General features: G+C 51.3%; 1 protein-coding gene across 13 annotated transcripts in view; it reads right to left on the reverse strand.

Annotated features, from left to right (window-relative positions):
• Nucleotides 1–19,909, reverse strand: part of LOC140410628 (dystrobrevin beta) — a 964,620-nt gene that overhangs the window by 503,158 nt on the left and 441,553 nt on the right. For all 13 annotated transcript variants that reach the window (XM_072498957.1, XM_072498958.1, XM_072498965.1 and 10 more), the window contains 2 exons: nucleotides 10,105–10,210; nucleotides 3,536–3,702 (listed from right to left, as the gene is read on the reverse strand). In XM_072498957.1, coding sequence (XP_072355058.1) covers nucleotides 3,536–3,702; nucleotides 10,105–10,210 — 273 coding nt within the window. The remainder of the gene's footprint in view (nucleotides 1–3,535; nucleotides 3,703–10,104; nucleotides 10,211–19,909) is intronic.

The raw sequence follows: 19,909 nt of genomic DNA on the forward strand, positions 1-19,909 counted from the left end.
TGTTCCACTCAGGGCTGGATGCAAAGAATAGAGGGGTGGCCATTTTGGTGGGGAAACGGGTAGCATTTGAAGCAAAGAACATCGTAGCAGATAGCGGAGGTAGATATGTAATGGTGAGTGGCAGGCTGGAGGGAATGGAGGTCGTGTTGGTTAATGTGTATGCCCCAAACTGGGACGATGCGGGATTTATGAGACGGATGCTGGGGCGTATACCGGACCTGGAGGTAGGAAACTTGATTTTAGGAGGGGACTTTAATACGGTGCTGGACCCGGGGCTAGATAGATCCAGCTCAAGGACCGGAAGAAGGCCGGCAGCGGCCAAGGTACTTAAGGGGTTTATGGACCAAATGGGGGGAGTGGATCCATGCCGATTTCTTAGACCTAGGGCTAGGGAGTTTTCCTTCTTCTCCCATGTCCATAAAGTGTACTCCCGGATAGATTTTTTTGTTTTGGGAAGGTCGTTGATCTCTAGGGTGGAAGAAGCCGAGTACTCAGCCATAGCGGTTTCGGATCATGCCCCACATTGGGTGGACCTGGAATTAGGAGAGGAAAGGGAGCAGAGAACACTCTGGCGATTAGATGTGGGACTGATGGCGGATGAGGGAGTGTGTGCAAGAGTGCGGGGGTGTATTGAGAGATACCTGGAGGTCAATGACGACGGCGAGGTCCCTGTGGGAGTGGTATGGGAAGCACTAAAAGCGGTGGTCAGAGGAGAGCTGATCTCCATTGGGGCCCACAAAAGGAAAACAGAGGCCAAGGAAAGGGAAAGATTACTGGGGGAGATTTTAAGGGTGGATAGGGAATTTGCAGAGACCCCGGAGGAGGAATTGTACAGGGAGAGGAGACGACTCCAGACGGAATTTGACCTTCTGACCACCAGAAAGGCGGAAGTACTGTGGAGGAAGGCACAGGGGAGGAGGTATGAATATGGGGAAAAGGCTAGTCGCCTGTTGGCTCATCAATTGCGAAAGAGGGCAGCAGCGAGGGAGATAGGAGGAATTAGAGACGAAAGGGGAGACACGGTGCGAAGGGCAGGAAAGATAAATGAGGTGTTCAAGACCTTCTATGAGGAACTGTATAGGTCTCAACCCCCAGAGGGAGAGGAGGGGATGCGGCAGTTCCTGGACCAATTGAGGTTCCCGAAAGTGGAGGAGCGGGGGGGTGGTAGGCCTGGGGGCATCGATTGGTGTGGACGAGGTTATTAAGGGACTGGGAAGCATGCAAGCAGGGAAGGCCCCAAGACCAGACGGGTTCCCGGTGGAGTATTACAGAAAATATGTGGACTTGTTGGCCCCGTTGATGGTGAGGACGTTCAATGAGGCCAGGAAAGGGGGGACTCTACCCCCGACGATGTCGGAGGCGACGATATCGTTAATTTTGAAGAGGGATAAAGATCCGTTGCAGTGCGGGTCCTATAGACCCATTTCATTATTGAACGTGGACGCCAAATTGTTGGCAAAGGTACTGGCATCGAGGATAGAGGACTGTGTCCCGGGGGTGGTGCACGAAGACCAGACAGGGTTCGTAAAAGGGAGACAACTGAATGTTAACGTGCGACGACTATTAGGGGTGATAATGATGCCCCCAGTGGAGGGGGAGGCAGAGATAGTGGCGGCAATGGACGCAGAGAAGGCATTTGATAGGGTGGAGTGGGAGTATTTATGGGAAGTGTTAAGGAGGTTTGGGTTTGGGAACGGGTTTATTAGCTGGGTTAGACTTCTTTATGGGGCTCCAACAGCAAGCGTAGTTACAGGTCGACACAGATCGGAGTACTTCCGACTATATAGGGGAACAAGACAGGGATGCCCGCTGTCTCCATTGTTGTTCGCGTTGGCAATTGAACCTCTGGCCATGGCGTTGAGAGACTCCAGGAAATGGAGAGGGGTGATTGAGGGGGAGAAGAACACCGAGTCTCGTTATACGCGGATGACCTATTGTTATACGTGTCGGACCCAGCGGGGGGGATGATAGAGGTTATGCGAATTTTGAGGGGGTTCGGGGATTTCTCGGGGTATAGGCTAAACATGGGGAAGAGTGAATTATTTGTGATACATCCAGGGGACCAGAGTAGAGAGATAGAAGGCTTGCCTCTAAGGAAAGTGGAAAGAAACTTCCGATACCTGGGGATTCAGATCGCTAGGAGCTGGGGAACCTTGCACAGACTTAATCTGACACGGTTGGTAGAACAAATGGAGGAGGACTTCAAGAGGTGGGACATGCAGCCTCTTTCGCTGGCGGGCAGGGTGCAAGCAATTAAGATGATGGTCCTCCCGAGGTTCTTATTTGTATTTCAATGTCTCCCTATACTAATCACCAAGACCTTTTTTAATAAAATAGACAGGAGCATCACGAGCTTCGTGTGGGCAGGGAAAGTTCCGAGAGTAAGGAGGGGGTTCCTTCAGCGTAGTAGGGACAGAGGAGGATTGGCACTACTGAACTTGGGCGATTACTATTGGGCCGCCAATGTGGCAATGATACGTAAATGGATGATGGAGGGTGAGGGAGCGGCGTGGAAAAGACTGGAGAGAAAGTCCTGTAAAGGGACGAGTTTAGAGGCGCTGGTGACGGCGCCGCTACCTATCTCACCTAAAAAGTTTACCACGAACCCGGTGGTGGCGGCAAAATTGAATACCTGGGGACAGTGGAGGCGACAGAGAGGGGTGCGGGGAGCCCTGGTGGGGTCCCCAATCAGGAACAACCATAGGTTCGCCCCAGGAAGAATGGATGGAGGATTTCAGAGCTGGTACCAGTTGGGAATTAGGAGGGTGGGAGATTTATTTATAGATGGGACTTTTGCGAGCTTGGGAGCATTAGAGGAAAAGTATAAGTTGCCCTGGGGAAATTTCTTGAGATATATGCAGGTGAGGGCGTTTACTAGACAACAGGCGAGGGAATTTCCGTTGCTCCCGACACAGGGGATACAGGACAGGGGTGTGGGTCGGAGAGGGCAAGGTGTCAGAGATTTACCGAGAGATGAGGGAAGAGGGGGAGGAGTCGGTGGGCGAACTAAAAGGAAAGGCCCGGGTCAAACCAGGCTGGGGGTTAGCTCTATTTGGAGTTGCGGAAGAGCCGGGAGTGCAGGAGGCGAAAGAGGCCGACGTTGTGGCCTTTGCGTCCCTAGTAGCCCGGCGCAGGATCCTACTCATGTGGAAGGAGGCGAAACCCCCCGGACTGGAGGCCTGGGTAAATGATATGGCGGGGTTCATTAAACTGGAGCAGATAAAGTTTGCCCTGAGAGGATCGGCTCAAGGGTTCACCAGGCGGTGGTAGCCATTTCTCGACTACCTAGGGGAACGTTAGAGGGAAAACAGATGACCAGCAGCAGCAACCCAGGGGGAAGGGGGGGGGGGGGTTAGTTTAGTTTAGGTCAAAGATAAAGGGGTTTTGTTACTTGTGTATTGTTAAAAATTTCTGTATTGTTATTGTTGCGTTTGCTTTGTAAGAGGGGAAAAATTGTTGTTTGGGAAAAAAATTTCAATAAAACATATTTTTAAAAAAACATACTTTCACAAATGATGTGCATTCTTTCACTCACCCAAGACGAGTGCTCCTTCATTTGGTGCTGGTTGCTATGGGAGCCACTGGCATAACCCCGCCAAAAGCAAGTCTGACAAAGTTGGTAGTTGTGGCACTGCTGACAACGGTACCGAAAACCCATCATACTCTCGCTGCGACAGTACGAGCACTCCACCGGATGGAACACTAAATAGAAAAATAAATTACATCAAATGGGAGTATTTGGTGCATTTAAGGGCTTTTCCCCCATTTGCTTCTGTGTCTTTGACTTTTAATGAAGCAGTGATTCACACTGTGCTCATTATTACTGTCTACACTTAAAAATATAATTGCTGGTATTTTACTGTATATTTTAAAACATATTACTTCAATTAAAATTGCATGATAACTTTGTTTAATTATATCCAGAACTGATACTAATGAAAACCACAATATACCATGGTGTAAGTGCTGAACTGAAAGCCAGTGTGCATGATCAGATTTCATAAGCTTACCTTGCATTTCAACAGTGGATACATTTTGGAATAGTTAAAGCAGCCCATATTTTTCCAAATGCCCCTAATTTAACCATTCCATAACCTTTTTTAAAAAAAATAGAATGACTATTTCTCCAAGGTAAGGATAAACAAGTCTGAAAAGATTGGCTGGGATATATAACGGGTAACTAAGCATTAGGAAAGCTCACCAAATTTTTCAATGTTCTCATGTCGAGGATGATGCCAAGACTCTCCATATTTAAAGATGAAAAAGAGTTTCCTCACCGCTCTAACAGCTAACAGATGCCATGAAATGTGGTGGTTACACAACCCAGTTCCATTAAAGGATCAGTTAATAAATATTGACTGGACAAACTTAATTTATGTGAACATAGGAAATAAGAGCTGGATACGACCATTAAGCTTGTTCTGCTATTCAGTAAGATCACATTTCTTCCACTTCTATTTCTTATTCCCTTTGCCAGTGAAGGGGGTAGGGATGTTGGGGGATTTCCACCTGCGAGCCTGTTTGTCACATTCTCATAAGACCAGATGTTTTCCTTTTACATCTTTTTAAAACTTTTTTGATAATACCTCATCCTTTCCTTCTTGAAGAGGGAGAATTTCATGATGTCGCATTAACTTGGCTCGCTTGGGCCTGACGGTGGTAATCATATTCTCAGCCACCTGGGCTTCACGTTTTGGAATTTCCTTCCAAATCTCCTTTTACTTCTTCACCGTCCTCTCCTCCTTCGGAATTGCCCATCAGAAACATTTCTTTGACCAAGCTTTCGGCCATCCCACCTGACATTTCCGCCTTTGACTCCAAATCCATTTTTTCATTATCAAGTGCATCAGAATGTTTTTCAGTGTTAAAGATGCTGTGTGAATATAAGTTATTGCTACCCTAATAAATGACAACCGTGTTTTTTCAGATTTTATCAACACTTGATTCTGAAAAGTAAAACCCATGGGCCTGGAAGATAAACAATTCGATGTTGGGTTACATGATAAGATAACTTCCAAAGGAAGAATGATTAGTTTTTCCGTGAAGGTGCAGTTTAAATCCATTTCCTTGATTTTTCTTTTAAAAGATCCGTTAATGTTGGGAGATAGGGCAAATTGGCTTTTTCAATCAATGTAATAGGTTGATTTATTTAGAACTCTCTTGATTGTTTTAGAATGTTATGATTTGCTTCAGCTGCTATGGTGCAATTTGTCACTGCTGTCTAAATGTGACCAGAATTTTCAGAGCAGGTTGTCAGGTGTGGTTTCGCTAAGATACCTCAGTGAAATGAAAGTTATGAATAAAATTTTTTATCAGCTTCACAATTACAGAGCATCAACCGGAAAGGGTTGAGTTAACACAGCATGGCAGAGGTATGCGCCTTTCTGAGTGTTACTTCGGCATGCCAGAGGAGGCGATGGGGTTTGTGAGGGACAATGGACTGGGAGAAATGTGAGGATATAGAACTTGAGGAGTTTGTGTATTCTTTAAAGTTTTGGATGGTGGGTTTTTGGAGGGCCGTTTCTTTCATGGGGGGCCGTTTCACAACAATGGTGAGTGCACCTTTTGCTACTCTTTAGGGGTGTACGGTTGGGAGGGGAGGGGAACTGGGAGAGGTAGGCAGGTTGGAGGCCTTGGGCAGGGGCCATCTAGCTAGCTGGGTGGGCTACTTAACGGGAGTGAAGTGGGGAGGAGGAAGATAGCGTGTGTGTGTGTGTGTGCGAGGGGGGCGGCTTAAGGCAGATTCTTTGTTCGAGGGTGGAGGGGGGCACGGGTGCTGACAAGGGTGCGATTGGTGTTGGAAAAGGATCGATGGCAGCTGACATTCGAGGGCGGGCCTAGAGACGCGTGGCACGGGCCAGGGGCTGGCTCAAAAAGGTATATGGCTGATCGGCAGGAGAGAGGGCGGGGATCACCCCGACCAGGCTGGTCACATGGAACATGAGAAGGCTGAATGGGTCAGTCAAATGCGTTTGTTCACGCACTCTGAAGGCGGATGTGGCCTTTCTGCATGAGATACACTACTTCAAGATAGGGGGCCAGACGAGGTTGAGGAAGGGATGAGTGGGGCAGGCGTTTCATTCTGGGCTGGATATGAAGATGAGGGGGCGGCGGCGTTGGTGAATAAGCGGGTGGCATTATGGCCGATCTTTGGAGGGGGCGTGGGGGGTGGGTGCTATGTGATGGCTAGTAGAATGTTAGAGGGGATGCTGGTGGTTCTGCCCCAAATTGGAATGATGTAGATTTTATGAGGTGGGTGTGAGGCACGTTTCCTGACTTGGATTTGCACCGGTAGATTTTACTACAGTTATAGAACTGAGCTTGGAACGGTCGAGGCCTAAGTCACGAGGGTGTCAGCAGTGATGAAAGAGCTGAAGGATCTATACAGCACATCGGGGTTGACCCATGGAGGTTTGTGAGGCCGAGGGCAAAGGAATTTTCATATTTCTCCCATGTGCACCGGGTGTACTCCTGGATCCATTTCTTTGTGCTAGATAAGACATGGTTAGTGGTGTTGGTTGCCTTGGAGTATTCGTCGATTGTGGTTTCTGACCACTCGCCGCACTGGGTGGATTTGCACATGGCCTGATAAGTGGGGGGGGGGCACTGCAGGTGTTGTTGCCGGTTGAGGTGGTGTGCGAGCGAGGGTGTGAGGGCAGCCATTCGGGGCTACGTGGAACTAAACAATACGGGGGAGGTCACGGCTACCAGGCTGTGGGAGGTGCACAAGGCGGTGGTGGGGGAGGGGGGGGTCATTTCAATTCGGGAGCACAGGGAGAAATCAGAGCGGAGTTGGCAAGGCTGGTAGATGAGATTCTGAGGCTGGACAGCAGGTATTCGGAGGCCCCAGAGGCAGGGCTGTTGAAGGAGATGTTGGTACGGTATAAGTACAGGGAGAAAACAAGCAGGATGTTGACCCATCAGTTGAGGAAACAAGAGGCGACGAGTGAGATTGACAGAGTGAGGGATGATAAGTTTGGGACGAACCTGAGACCACTGCTAGTGAGGGTGCACAATGAATCAAGGGAGAAGGGGAAACTCCCCTCTACATTGTCATAGGCTCCTTAATATTAAAGAAGGATAAGGACCCGAAGCAGTGTGGGTCGTACCACCCGGTATTATTATTGAACGCAGACACCAAACTGCTGACAAAGTTGTTGGCCTCACGAATCAAGGACTGCGTCCCGGGGGTGATAGGCAAGGATCAAACGGGTTTTGTGAAGGGGGGGGAGACAGTGAGGAGGTTACTTGAGAAAATTATGATGCCTTCGGAGGGGCAGGAGGTAGAAGTATTGGTGGCGATGGTGCGGAGAAGGCTTTTGACCGGGTGGAGTGGGAGTATCTGCTGGAGGTGTTCGGGTGGTTCGGGTTCAGACAGGGGTTTGTGGACTGGGTCCGATTGTTGTATAACATGCCGGTTGCAAGTGTGCGGACAAGCCAAGTGAGTTCAGGGTATTTTGGGCTGCATCGGGGGATGAGGCGGGGTGCCCGCTCTCCCCCATTGCTTTTCACCTTGGCAATAGAGCCACTGGCAATGGCGCTTAGGGCTTTGAGGGACTGGAGAGGGATTGAGCGGGGGTGGCGGTGGGTGTCGAGCACAGGGTCTCATTGTATGCAGAACACCTATTGCGGTATATTTCAGACCCATTGGGCAATATCGGAGGCATCATGGGGATTTTAGAGGAATTTGGACGGTTTTCGGGGTACAAGTTGAATATGGGAAAGAACGAGGTGTTCTCGATTGAGACTAACGGGCAGGAGAGGAGGTTGGGAGAACTGTCGTTCAAGGTGGTGGGGGCAAGCTTAAGATATTTGGGTATCCAGGTGAGTCGGGGCTGGGCACAGCTGCACAAGTGGAACATGGCTCGGCTGGTGAGCAGATGAAAGTGGATTTCAAGAGGTGGGATGTGCTGCCGCTGGCAGGGCGGGTGCAGATAAAAGAAAAATGACGGTGCTGCCAAGGTTTATGCTTGTGTTTCAGAATCTCCCAATCTTCATCACCAAGTCAATTTTTAAGACGGTTAATAAGGTGATCTCTCGGTTTGTGTGGGCGGGGAAGACCCCGCGGGTTAGGAGAGTTTTCATAGAGTGGGGGCGAGGGAGTGGGGGCGAGGGGGCTGACACTGCCGAACATGATGAATTACAACTGAGCAGTAAATATCACTACGGTCAGGAAGTGGGTCGTGGGGGAGAGGTCAGCGTGGGTTCGGATGGAGGTGGCATCGTGCAGTTTGAGGGCTTTGTTGTCAGCGCCTCTGCTGTTCTCACTACCAGGTACTCCGTGAGCCCAGTGGTGGTAATGGCCCTAAGAATGTGGGGGCATGGAGGCACTATTTGGGATTGGAGGACGCCTCAGTGTGGGTACCAATCTGTGATAACCAAAGATTTGCGGCTGGGGGATTGGTGCAAGGTTTTGGGGGTGGGGGCAGGCAGGGATTAGGCGATTTGGTACTCTGTTCATAGGGGGTAAATGTTGGAGGACCTGGAGGAAGAATACGATTGCCCAGTGGGAACGGTTTAGGTACCTGCTGGCCTGGGATTTAGCAATGAGAAAGGTGTCGCCCTTTCTTGGGCTGCCGCCCCTGGGTTGCAGGACAAGGTGCTGTTGAAGGACGAGATGGGGGAGGGGAAGGCGTCTGATGTCTATAAGGAATTGATGGATTGGGAGGGGACCCTGGTGGGGAACATAAAGCGCAAGTGGGAGGAGGAGCTGGGAGGGTAGTTGGAGGCCGGGATGTGGGCAGAGGCCCTGCAGAGAGTGAATGTGTCCTCGTCACGTACGAGGTTAAGCCTCATCCAGTTTAAAGTAATACATCGGGTGCATATGTCGGTAGCAAGGATGTGTAGGTTCTTTGAGGGAGTAGAGGCTAGGTGTGGGCAGTGTGTGGGGAGGCCTGCGAATCATGTCCACATGTTCGGGGCATGTCCAAGGCTGAAGGGGTTCTGGCAGGGGCTTGTGGATGTAATGCCAGAGATACTGGGGGTGGAGGTGATCCCATGTCCAGAGGTGGCAATAATCGGGCTGTCGGAAGACTCTGGAGTCCAGGGGGTGAAAGAGGCCGATGTTTTGGCCTTTGGTCTTCTGATAGCCCGGAGATGGACTTTGCTCTGGTGGCGGGACTTGGAGCCGCCGAAAGCGGGAGTGTGGGTGAGCGACTTGACGGAATTCCTGAGGCTGGAGAACGTCAAGCTCGTCTTGACGGGGTTGTTGGATTGATTCAGCCGGAGGTGGAAGCCGTTTATTGATTTCTTTAAGGAGATTGGAGGGGTCAGCAGGGAGGGGAGGGGGAATCGGGATGGGTTGTTCATAATGTCATTTTGTTGTTCCTTTGCTTTTGTTTGTGTATATGAAAATTCCTGGAAAATATTTTTTTAAATATATCTGGGGCAGAAAGGAGGGAGAAGTGGAAGAAGTGACCATGACTAGGCACTTCCCCCCTCTCCACGATAGCAACGCGCAGGCTTTCCACAATTGCCTCATTGTGTAGCTCTCTGCCCCTCTTCTGTCAATACCTAGTTCAGCAGCAGTTCAAGAGACTGTCAGGAAACTCCATGGGGCTGCTTTCCTCACTGTAATTTAAATGCAGTAGGGCAGTCAAAGAGCAGTCAAATTCATTCTGGTCACTATAATATCTTTCAGCCACAAATGACTAGCTATACACTAGCGATTTTAGTACCCAACAAAGATTTGAGATTGGACCCCAAGGGCATTTTCTTAGATTGAGCAATTGATATTTTTCCCAGCAATTCCTTCCAGTTATTTGCAAAGCTTATAACAGTATCAACATGCTCATGTGTGAGATCCCAGGAACTGAAGAAATGCATGAAGAAAACTGAACAATAGGATAAACAGAAAATCACCCTTGGGTGGTGAGACTTTGTCTTGAAATGCTTTTCATTGTGTTAAGATAATTAAGATCCCTTTCATGTGGAAAGCATATATTTCTGTCTTCATGCTCCGACATTACAATGTATTTTATTGTATAGTCATTTTCACACATTGGTCAGCACTGGTTGAGTTGAAATAAGGCAGAAAATCATTTTCATTGCAAAAAGTTTCTAAATATGTGAATTCTGATGTTTAACAGAAACCGTTCAACTTACCGTTTTCCACATTGGCAAGTCTGTGCATGAGTGGTAGCCAGACCAGGCATTGTGGAGGAGGATCAGCCATCATTGCGTCCAAAAACATATTTAAGGTAATTTTCTTCTGAAAATTAAGAATATCACTGTTTAGTTCCACATAGTTTTTTTTATTTTTATTTTTTTAAATTTTTTTATTCTCTTTTTTCACATTTTCTCCCACCTTTACATCCATCAACAATAAACAATAATCAGCAAGATATGTCAGTCCCCATAATAACAACGATCCCATCCGCCCACCAACCCCCAAACCTCAACCCGCATGTTTACATAAACAAATGACAAAAAGGAATCAGGGATTACCCGTAGTCACCCTTAATCTTACACAGCTCCCCCCCCATCCCCCCCCCACCCCAGGTCTCCCAACCTCGTTTCCTTCCCCCCAACTGTCCACCCCGGCTAGACCACTCGGACCCTGTTCTGCCAGGCTCCGATGGCCGCAGCCCCTCCCCCCACCTCACTCCCGTTCACTGGCCGGCTTAAACCGGCCAGCGTGGAGGCCCCCGCCCAGGTCCCTTTCCCACTTGCCCGGCCCTAGGAAAGCCCAAAGATCCCCTTTTAGCACACAAACCCCGCATATCCACCTACACCCCAAAGAGCCCTCCTTTCGAGTGAAAGTCCCGTCCCTTCCCTTGTCCAAGTATATACCACATTGACTCCTTTAGTCTCTACACCCGCGCGCAGTGATACAAAAAAGAAGAAAATACAGTCATGAGGTTACATCGGCACATGGCCATTCCTCAATGTCAGTTCTGCCACAGTCCTTCTGCTTTCGCAAACTCCTCCGCTGCTTCCGCCGTTCCAAAATAAAGGTCCCTGAGCTTGTAAGTCACCCTCAGCTTCGCTGGATATACAATGCCGCACCGCACCTTGCTAATGTACAGTGCCCTCTTCACCCGGTTGAAGGCAGCCCGCTTCCTTGCCAGCTCCACCGTAAAGTCCTGGTATACACGTATACCAGCTCCAGCCCACTGCACCACCCGCTTCTGCTTGGCCCAGCTCAGGACCTTCTCCTTCACACTGTACCTACGGAAGCACAGAGTCACTGCCCTTGGCGGCTCACTCGCCTTTGGTACAGGCCTCCACGACCGATGAGCCCGATCCAGTTCATATCGGGAGGGATCCTCCCCCTCCCCAAATAGTTTTGCCAGCATCGCGGCAAAATACTCAGTCGGCTTCGGTCCTTCAACTCCTTCGGGCAGCCCCACAATCCTCAAATTCTGTCGCCTGGATCTGTTTTCCAGGTCCTCCATTTTTCCTCGCAGATCCTGGTTAGTATCCATCACCTTCCGCATCTCTTTCCCCATCGAGGCAAGTTGATCACCGTGCTGCAATAATGTCTCCTCCACTTCCTTCAGCGCCTCCCCTTGCTCTCGCACCTCCGCCACTGCGCTCGCCACCTCCGTCCTCACCGGGGAAATCGCCTCCTCCACCAGCACACTCAAAACCTCCCTCATCTCCTTCCTCACCGTCTCCATGCATTTCGCAATCTGCGCCAACTGCTTTTCAAATTCCGCAGCCATCACCTTAGTTATTTCTTCAGCCGTAAGCAGTGCGGCCTACCCTGGTGCTCCAGCCTCCATTTTCCTTGGTGACCTTTCCACTCCCCGACGGACTTTCAGCTGTTTTTTTTTCGGCCGCTTTCTTGCTCACCCTCGACATTTTTCTTTGTTTTTTTTCCTCCTGTGTCTTCACTGTGCGTCCTCCGTGCCTTCTCCCTGCTTCTGCCGCCTCAGTGGACCCTGGGACCGGGCTTAAAGCCCCGAAAATGCCGTTCCCGAACGGGAGCCCTCCATTGTGGGGCCGCCTCCCGCCCGCCGTCACCGGAAGTCCTGGTTCCACATAGTTAGGTTACAGGACAGGAAAAGTGTAATTTACTACTAAAGATAGCTTCCAATGTATATTTATGGACAAGACTGGAACCGTATGGCCCGATTGCTCTTATAGGTGGGTGATGTTGTCTTCTTATATTGATTATATTATGTTCTTTCTCAGTTTTCCTTCCGAACAAAACAACAGCTCCATTCCATTCTTCTAACGCAGTCAAGAGTCAACTCTTCCAACTTACTTCAATTCTGTTTCTATGTTATTTTGTTTTATGGCAAGCAAGCCACATTTTTCACACGCAAACATTTTGGTGGGTGTTTAAGAAAAAGTTAACAGGTCCTTTTGAATTTAACAGTTATTTGGAATAAATTGTTATGATTCGAGTTGGTACTTCCGGTGGTATTATGTAGGGGGAAGACATGCACAAGGTGGCTCCCAGGAGGGGACTGTTCTTTTAGCCCTTTTGTCAAGTTTCTAGGGGTATTTTTTAAACCCACTTGTTTAATGGAATAAGGTGCCTACATTGGGAAAATGTCCAGGAAGACCAGGGGAAAAGCCTGAAAGCGGAAGTTCATCGACTCAATCGGATGCTTCGCAGGGCTCGGCGGTGGAGAAAATAGCAGAGGCAGCTTCCATGACTCTGGCCACTCCACTGGCATCTTGGTGACGGAATTTGAGAAGCAACGACAGAGACCTCCACAAGTAGATGGAAGAGGCCCTGGCTCCCATTCGATAGGCGTTGGAGAAGACCAATGGGAGCGTAAAAGCGCATGGCGCTACGATACACGACATGGAGGTGGCCCTGTTAAGGCACAGTGACCAGATTGTCTCTCTGAAAGCAGAGGTGTCTCTGATAGCTGAGGCGAATGAAGCGCTGAAGGCCAAAGTGAATAATTTGGAGAATCGTTCAAGGAGGCAAAATATCCGTGTTGTGGGGTTGTCAGAGGGGATGGAAGGCCCAACTCCCACAGAGTGTTTTGCGAAGGTGTTTCGGAATATGGTTGGGGAATGGTAGACTTACGTCCCCTCCCAAGTTGGATGGAGCCCACCGGACACTCTGACAGAAACCCCAGACAGAAACAGAACCACTGCGAGCAGGAATTGTGAAGTTTCACAGCTACCAAAAAACGGGTCTGGGATGGGCAAAGGAGCATTGCAACTACAAATGGGAAGGCCATACCATCAGGCTTCATCAGGATGTGGGCAAGGAGCAGGCAAAGAAGTGGGCAGCGTTCAACAAGGCCAAAGCCACCCTGTATAAAAGTGGTGTCCGTTTTGAGGTGGTGTATCTTGCGGGGCTAAGAGGGGCTTTTGAGGGGAAAGACTTATTTTGATCCGCCGGAGGAGGTGGATTCTTTTGTAAAAAAAAAAAGAATGGGCTGGGTGCGGATTGATGGAGGTTTTTGAGGCTTTTTCTGGATGTCGGGGGTGGGCATGTGGATATGGGGAGTTGTTGAGGTTCCTTGTTCATGTTTGCATTTATTTGTTCTTGTGTGGGTTGAATGTTTCGAAAGTTGGACTAAGGTGGGAGGTTTTAATTCTATGGGGCATTTTGCTCTATTTGTTATCATTTGTTCACTGTTGTGAAAATACATAGCTCCCTGTTTGGTACTATGTTTTAAGGGGTTTTTATACTTTGTGTCCTTTATACTTAGTGTCCCTCTGGGAGGAAGTCACCCTGCCAGCCGAAGAGCTTGCTGGCGGGAGTGCTGTGGTGGGGGTGACTGCAGCTCATTATATTAGTTTTGTTTTAGATAATGAGTTCAGTTCAGTGTTATTGCTCTGTTTGGGGTTAGGTTTATTAGAAGTAGGTTTTAGTAGTTTTTATTCGCCTTACTATTTTTCATGTGTATATTTGGGTGTGGTATTGTTTGAGGGCAGGGAGGAGGGGGGGGTGAGGGGGGTGGGGATACTCAGCATGCGGCGACAGAAAATATCTCTTTGTTTAATCTTGTTTGTGGATTTGGCAGCCATCGGATGGGCCTGATTGCTGTACATTCTATGTAATTGCTGGATAATCCCTCTTGGCGGAAATGGCTGACTCTGGATTGCGAGGAAGTGGGAAGGCCCCCAATTCCTTTGGTCAACTGGAATGTCAGGGGGTTGAATGACCCAGTGAAAAGGTTGATGGTATTTGCTCACCTTACGAGTTTGAATGCAGATGTGCTGTTTCTGCAGGAGACCCATTTGCAGGTCAGCGACCAGGCAAGGTTTCGGAAGGGGTGGGTGGGACCAGTTAATAAAAGGGTTCCATTTTCTGCCGCCAAATCTTGGCAGACCCCAATCGTAGACATGTTATTGTTTGTGGGTCTTTGGTGGGCACCTCGGTGGTTCTGGTTAATGTCTACGATCCAAACTAGGACAATGCAGGTTTTATTTATTCAAATTTTCAACAGATTTTCAACAAATCCCCACCCCCCCATACAGAAAAAAGAACATAAGAACACAACCCGCAAGAATTATACATAGAATTTCCCCAAACTACCATAATCCCCCCATATAAAAACAACACAAATAGGGAAACACCCCACCCTAATCCAAACGCCAACCCAAAAGAACCCCCCCCCCCACCGGGCTACTGCTGCTGCTGACCTCCTCCTAACGCTCCGCGAGATAGTCTAGGAACGGTTGCCACTGCCTGAAGAACCCTTGCACAGACCCTTGCAAGGCAAACTTTATTCTCTCCAGCTTGATGAACCCTGCCATGTCATTAATACAGGCTTGCGCTCTAGGGGGCTTCGCATCCTTCCACAGTAACAAAATCCTCCGCTGGGCTACCAGGGATACAACGGCCAAAATACCGGCCTCTTTCGCCTCCTGCACTCCTGGCTCGTCCAATACCCCAAATAATACTATCCCCCAGCTCGGTTTGACCCCCGCGCTCACCACCTTGGACATTGTCCTCGCAAAGCCCCTCCAAACCCATCCAGTGCCGGACACGTCCAGAACAAATGGGCGTGATTTGCTGGGCTCCCCGAGCACCTCACACATCTGTCCTCCACCCCAAAGAACCTACTCAACCTCGCCCCTGTCATATGTGCTCTGTGAACAACTTTAAACTGTATCAGGCTGAGCCTGGCGCAAGAGGAAGAATTAATCCAACTCAGGTCATCAGCCCACAGACCCTCATCTATCTCTTCCTAGAGCTCCTCCTCCCATTTGCCCTTTAGCTCTTCCACCGTGGCCTCCTCCTCTTCTTGCGCCCCTAGGCTCGCAAACATCCCATCAATGAACAGGTCCCCCATTCTTTTATTCCCTGCCCGATGCCAGCTCAGAAACCCCCCATCCATCCTTCCCGGGACGAACCGATGATTCTCTCGAATCAGGGACCAAACCGAGGCCGCCACCTCACCCCTATGACGCCTCCACTGCCCCCAAATCTTCAGAGTCGCCACCACCACCGGACTCATGGTGTACCTTGCCGGCTGGAGCGGCAACCGTGCCGTCACCAGCGCCCTCAGACTCGTGCCCACACAGGACGCCATCTCTAGTGTTTTCCACGCAGCCCCCTCCCCTTTGTGGTATTATAAGTATTATGGTACCCGAGAGGCTAAAGTACCATTGTTAGAACCTGTATGCTTGCTACAGGCGAGAGTGTATAATAGCTCCGCCCTGATAGGCGGTGTATAAGAACCCGTGCCGCCCCAGCAGCCCTCATTCTGTACCTGAGCTTCTGGGGGAAACATCTAGCTTATTAAAGCCTTCCGTTGGACTACAGCCTCGCTTTAGTGGTCATTGATCGTGCATCAATTTAATAAGCGAGATTTTTAAGAAGGATGGAGCTCCGAATCAAGCCGGAGTGTCTGCAACTTAGCCCCCACGCGGTGAACTCAGCGGCAATCTTTAAGCACTGGCTGGCGTGCTTTAAAGGGTATCTCGAGACGGCCGAAAATGCACCCACGGGAGAGCAGAAACTGCACGTCCTGCAATCAAGGGTGAGCCCGGAGATTTACACCCTCATCAAGGAAGCGGAAGACTTCGATGCAGCAATCGAGCTGCTAAAAGGACACTATATTCGCCCGGTAAACCAGGTCTACGCCCGGCACCTGCTTGCAATAAGGCGACAAACCCCTGAGGAATCGTTGGAGGAATTCTACCGCGCACTCCTGGTGCTGGGAAGAAGCTGCGGCTGACCGCAAATTTCGGCGAGCGAACACACAGAACTCTTAGTCCGGGACGCTTTCGTGGCAGGTATACTTTCGTCACAAATTCGCCAGCGCGTGTTAGAGAAGGACACCCTGGGTCTCAGGGAGGCACAGCCCCCTGCAGGCTCCCTGGACATGCCTCCAGGAACGCCCGCGCCTACGTTCCCGACCGTGCGGCAGCTCCCTGGGCAGCGTGGAACCCCGAAGCGGCCGACCCCGAGACATCCCCCACTCCTCCGCAGGCCTGCGCTGCAAGGCGGCCTGGCAACACCGAGGGACCCCGCTGCTACTTTTGCGGGCAGGACAAGAACCCCCGCCAGCGCTGCCCGGCCCGCGCATCCACCTGCAAGGGATGCGGCAAAAAGGGCCATTTCGTGGGGGTATGTCAGGCCCAGGCGGTGGCCGCGGTCTCCAGTGGCGAATGCGGACCGCAACCACAAAATTCTCCACAGGCTCCGTGCGGCCAGCGGTCGCCGCCACCTCCGTATCCCAGGGCCACGGGCAGACCCCGGGCGCCGCCATCTTGTTCCGCGGACGCCACGCTTGAGGGATATGCGCCACCATTTTGTGCATTCCCAGCCATGTGCGACCTATGGGAGACGCCATCTTGGATGAACCCCCAGGACCCAGGCTCGGCCGACCACACACTGCCTGAACAGAATTCCCAACTACTGCGATTGGCCTCGGTGACTCTGGATCAGTCTCGAGCTCGAACACTCTCAACCGCTATGACGACCGTTTTCATCAACGGGCACGAGACGTCCTGCCTAATTGACTCTGGGAGCACGGAGAGCTTCATACACCCTGACACGGTAAGGTGCTGTTCCCTCCTCATCCACCCTGTTAATCAAAAAATCTCACTGGCCTCCGGTTCCCACTCAGTGGAGATAAAGGGGTTTTGTGCAGCAAACTTCACAGTCCAGGGAAGGGAGTTCAAAAATTTCCATCTCTTCGTCCTTCCCCACCTCTGCACCCTACCCGCCAGTGAGAGTGGCAACATATCCCATCTTTTAAAATCCGCCTCCATCTGCTCCACCAACCGCGTCAAATTGAGCTTGTGCAGGGCTCCCCAACTCCTAGCTACCTGGATCCCCAGGTACCGAAAGCTCCTTTCCGCCCTCTTCAGCGGAAGCTCGTCTATCCCCCTTCCCTAGTCTCCTGGGTGCACCACAAAGAGCTCACTCTTCCCCAGGTTAAGTTTATACCCCGAAAAGTCCCCAAACTCCCGAAGGATCCGCATGACCTCCGCCATCCCCTCCACTGGGTCCGCAACATACAACAACAGGTCATCGGCATACAACGACACCCGGTGTTCCTCTCCCCCCCGGACCAATCCTCTCCAGTTCCTGAACTTCCTCAATGCCATGACCAGCGGCTCAATTGCCAATGCGAACAACAAGGGGGACAGGGGACACCTCTGCCTCGTCCCATGTACAGCCGAAAGTACTCCGACCTCCGCCGGTTCGTAGCCACACTCGCCACCGGGGTTTTATATAGTAGCCTAACCCAACTGATGAACCCCTCCCCGAACCCAAACCTCCGCAGCACCTCCCAAAGATACTCCCACTCCACCCTATCAAAGGCCTTCTCCGCATCCATAGCCGCCACTACCTCCGCTTCCCCCTCCACCGAAGGCATCATAATCACATTAAGGAGCCTCCGTACATTGGTGTTCAGCTGCCTACCCTTCACAAATCACGTCTGGTCCTCATGAATCTCCCCTGGGACACAGTCCTCAATTCTCGTGGCCGGAACCTTCGCGTCAACATTGAGGAACGAGATTGGCCTGTACGATCCACACTGTAATGGGTCCTTGTCCCGCTTCAAAATCAAAGAGATCAGCGCCCTGGACATGGTCGGGGGGAAGGTCCCCCCCTCCCTCGCATCATTGAAAGTCCTCACTAGCAGCGGGCCCAGCAGGTCCACGTACTTCCTATAAAATTGTACCGGGAACCCATCCGGCCCCGGGCCTTCCCTGCCTGCATGCTCCCTAGTCCCTTAGCCAGCTCCTCCAGCCGAATACAGCCCAACCACCTGCTCCTTCTCCATCCTCGGGAACCACAGCCGATCTAGAAATTAGCGCATCCCCTCCTCCCCTGTCGGGGGCCCCGACCTGTACAGCTCTTCATAGAAGTCCCTGAATGCCTCGTTTATTCCCACCGCACTCCGCACCGTGTTCCCCCCCTTTATCCCTAACTCCACCAATCTCCCTCACTGCCTCCCTCTTCCGAAGCTGAAGTGCCAGCATCCGACTCGCCTTCTCCCCATACTCATTCGCCGCCCCCTGCGCTTTTCTCCACTGCGCCTCTGCTTTCCCAGTAGTCAGCAAGTCGAATTCCGTCTGGAGGTTCCGTCGCTCACTCAGTAATCCCTCCTGGGGGGGGCCTCTGCATAGCTCCTGTCCACCATTAATATGTCCCCCACCAGTCTCTCCCTCCTCCCTCTCTTCTCCCTATGGGCCCTAATGGAGATTAGCTCTCCCGACCACCATCTTCAACGCCTCCCAGACTACCCCCACCTGCACTCCCCATTGTCATTGGCCTCTAAGTATCTTTTGATGCACCCCCGAATCCGCCCGCACACCTCCTCATCCGCCAGCAGTCCCACATCGAGGCGCCACAGCGGGCGCTGGTCTCTCTCCTCCCCCAGCTCCAGCTCCACCCAATGGGGGGCGTGGTCCGAGATGGCTATGGCCAAATATTCCGTTACCTCCACTCTTGGGATTAGCACCCTACTCACGATGAAAAAATCTATCCGGGAGTAGGCTTTATGGACGTGGGAAAAAAAAAGAAAATTCCCTGGCCACCGGCCTGGCAAACCTAAATGGATCCACTCCCCCCCCCATCTGGTCCATAAACCCCCTAAGCACCTTGGCCGCAGCCGGCCTCTTACCCGTCCTGGACCTAGAACGGTCCAGTGCTGGGTCCAGCACCGTGTTGAAGTCCCCCCCCCCCCCCCCCCCCCCCGCCATTATCAGGCTCCCTGCCTCCAGATCCGGAATCCGACCCAACATGCGCTTCATAAATCCGGCATCATCCCAATTCGGGGCATATACGTTCACCAATACCACCCGCACCCCCTGTAACCTACCACTCACCATCACGTACCGACCTCCATTATCTGCCACAATGTTCAGCGCCTCAAAAGACACCCGCTTCCCCACCAGAATCGCCATCCCTCTAATCTTCGTGTCCAACCTCGAGTGAAAGACCTGCCCTACCCACCGCTTTCTCAGCCTAACCTGATCTGTCACCTTCAAATGTGTCTCCTGGAGCATAACCACATCTGCCTTCAGTCCCTTTAGGTGCGCGAACACCCGGGCCCTCTTGACCGGCCCGTTCAGGCCCCTCACATTCCAAGTTCTCAGCCGGGTCAGGGCCCATTCCCCTGCCGACTAACCATCTCCCTTTTTAGGCCAGCCACGTGCCCGCGCCTCGCACACCCTCCATTCCCCCAGGCGGCGGACCCCCTACTAGCTCCAGCTCCCCTTTGGCCAATGCAGCAGCAACCCAGTTACCCCCACCCCCTCCTTCCGCCCACCCCACCCCCCCTCCAGCTAGATTCTTCTCTAGCCGTTTTGTTCCCCCCCTGGCACTCCCGTAAGTCAACTGACTCCTGATGACCCCAGCCTCTCCCGCCACTCCATCAACTCCCCCGTGTGAGAATCCCTCCACCTCCCCCTGGCAGTCAGCGTGTGTGAGGCGTGATCAATTTGGCAGGAGACGAAGTTGAATTCAAACTGAGGTGTTATTAGTATCTGATGTGTGGCCTCCTACAGCAGCTGACAAAACGGC

This window comes from Scyliorhinus torazame, chromosome 4, assembly GCF_047496885.1.
Source record: "Scyliorhinus torazame isolate Kashiwa2021f chromosome 4, sScyTor2.1, whole genome shotgun sequence".
In the NCBI taxonomy this organism is placed as follows: domain Eukaryota; kingdom Metazoa; phylum Chordata; class Chondrichthyes; order Carcharhiniformes; family Scyliorhinidae; genus Scyliorhinus; species Scyliorhinus torazame.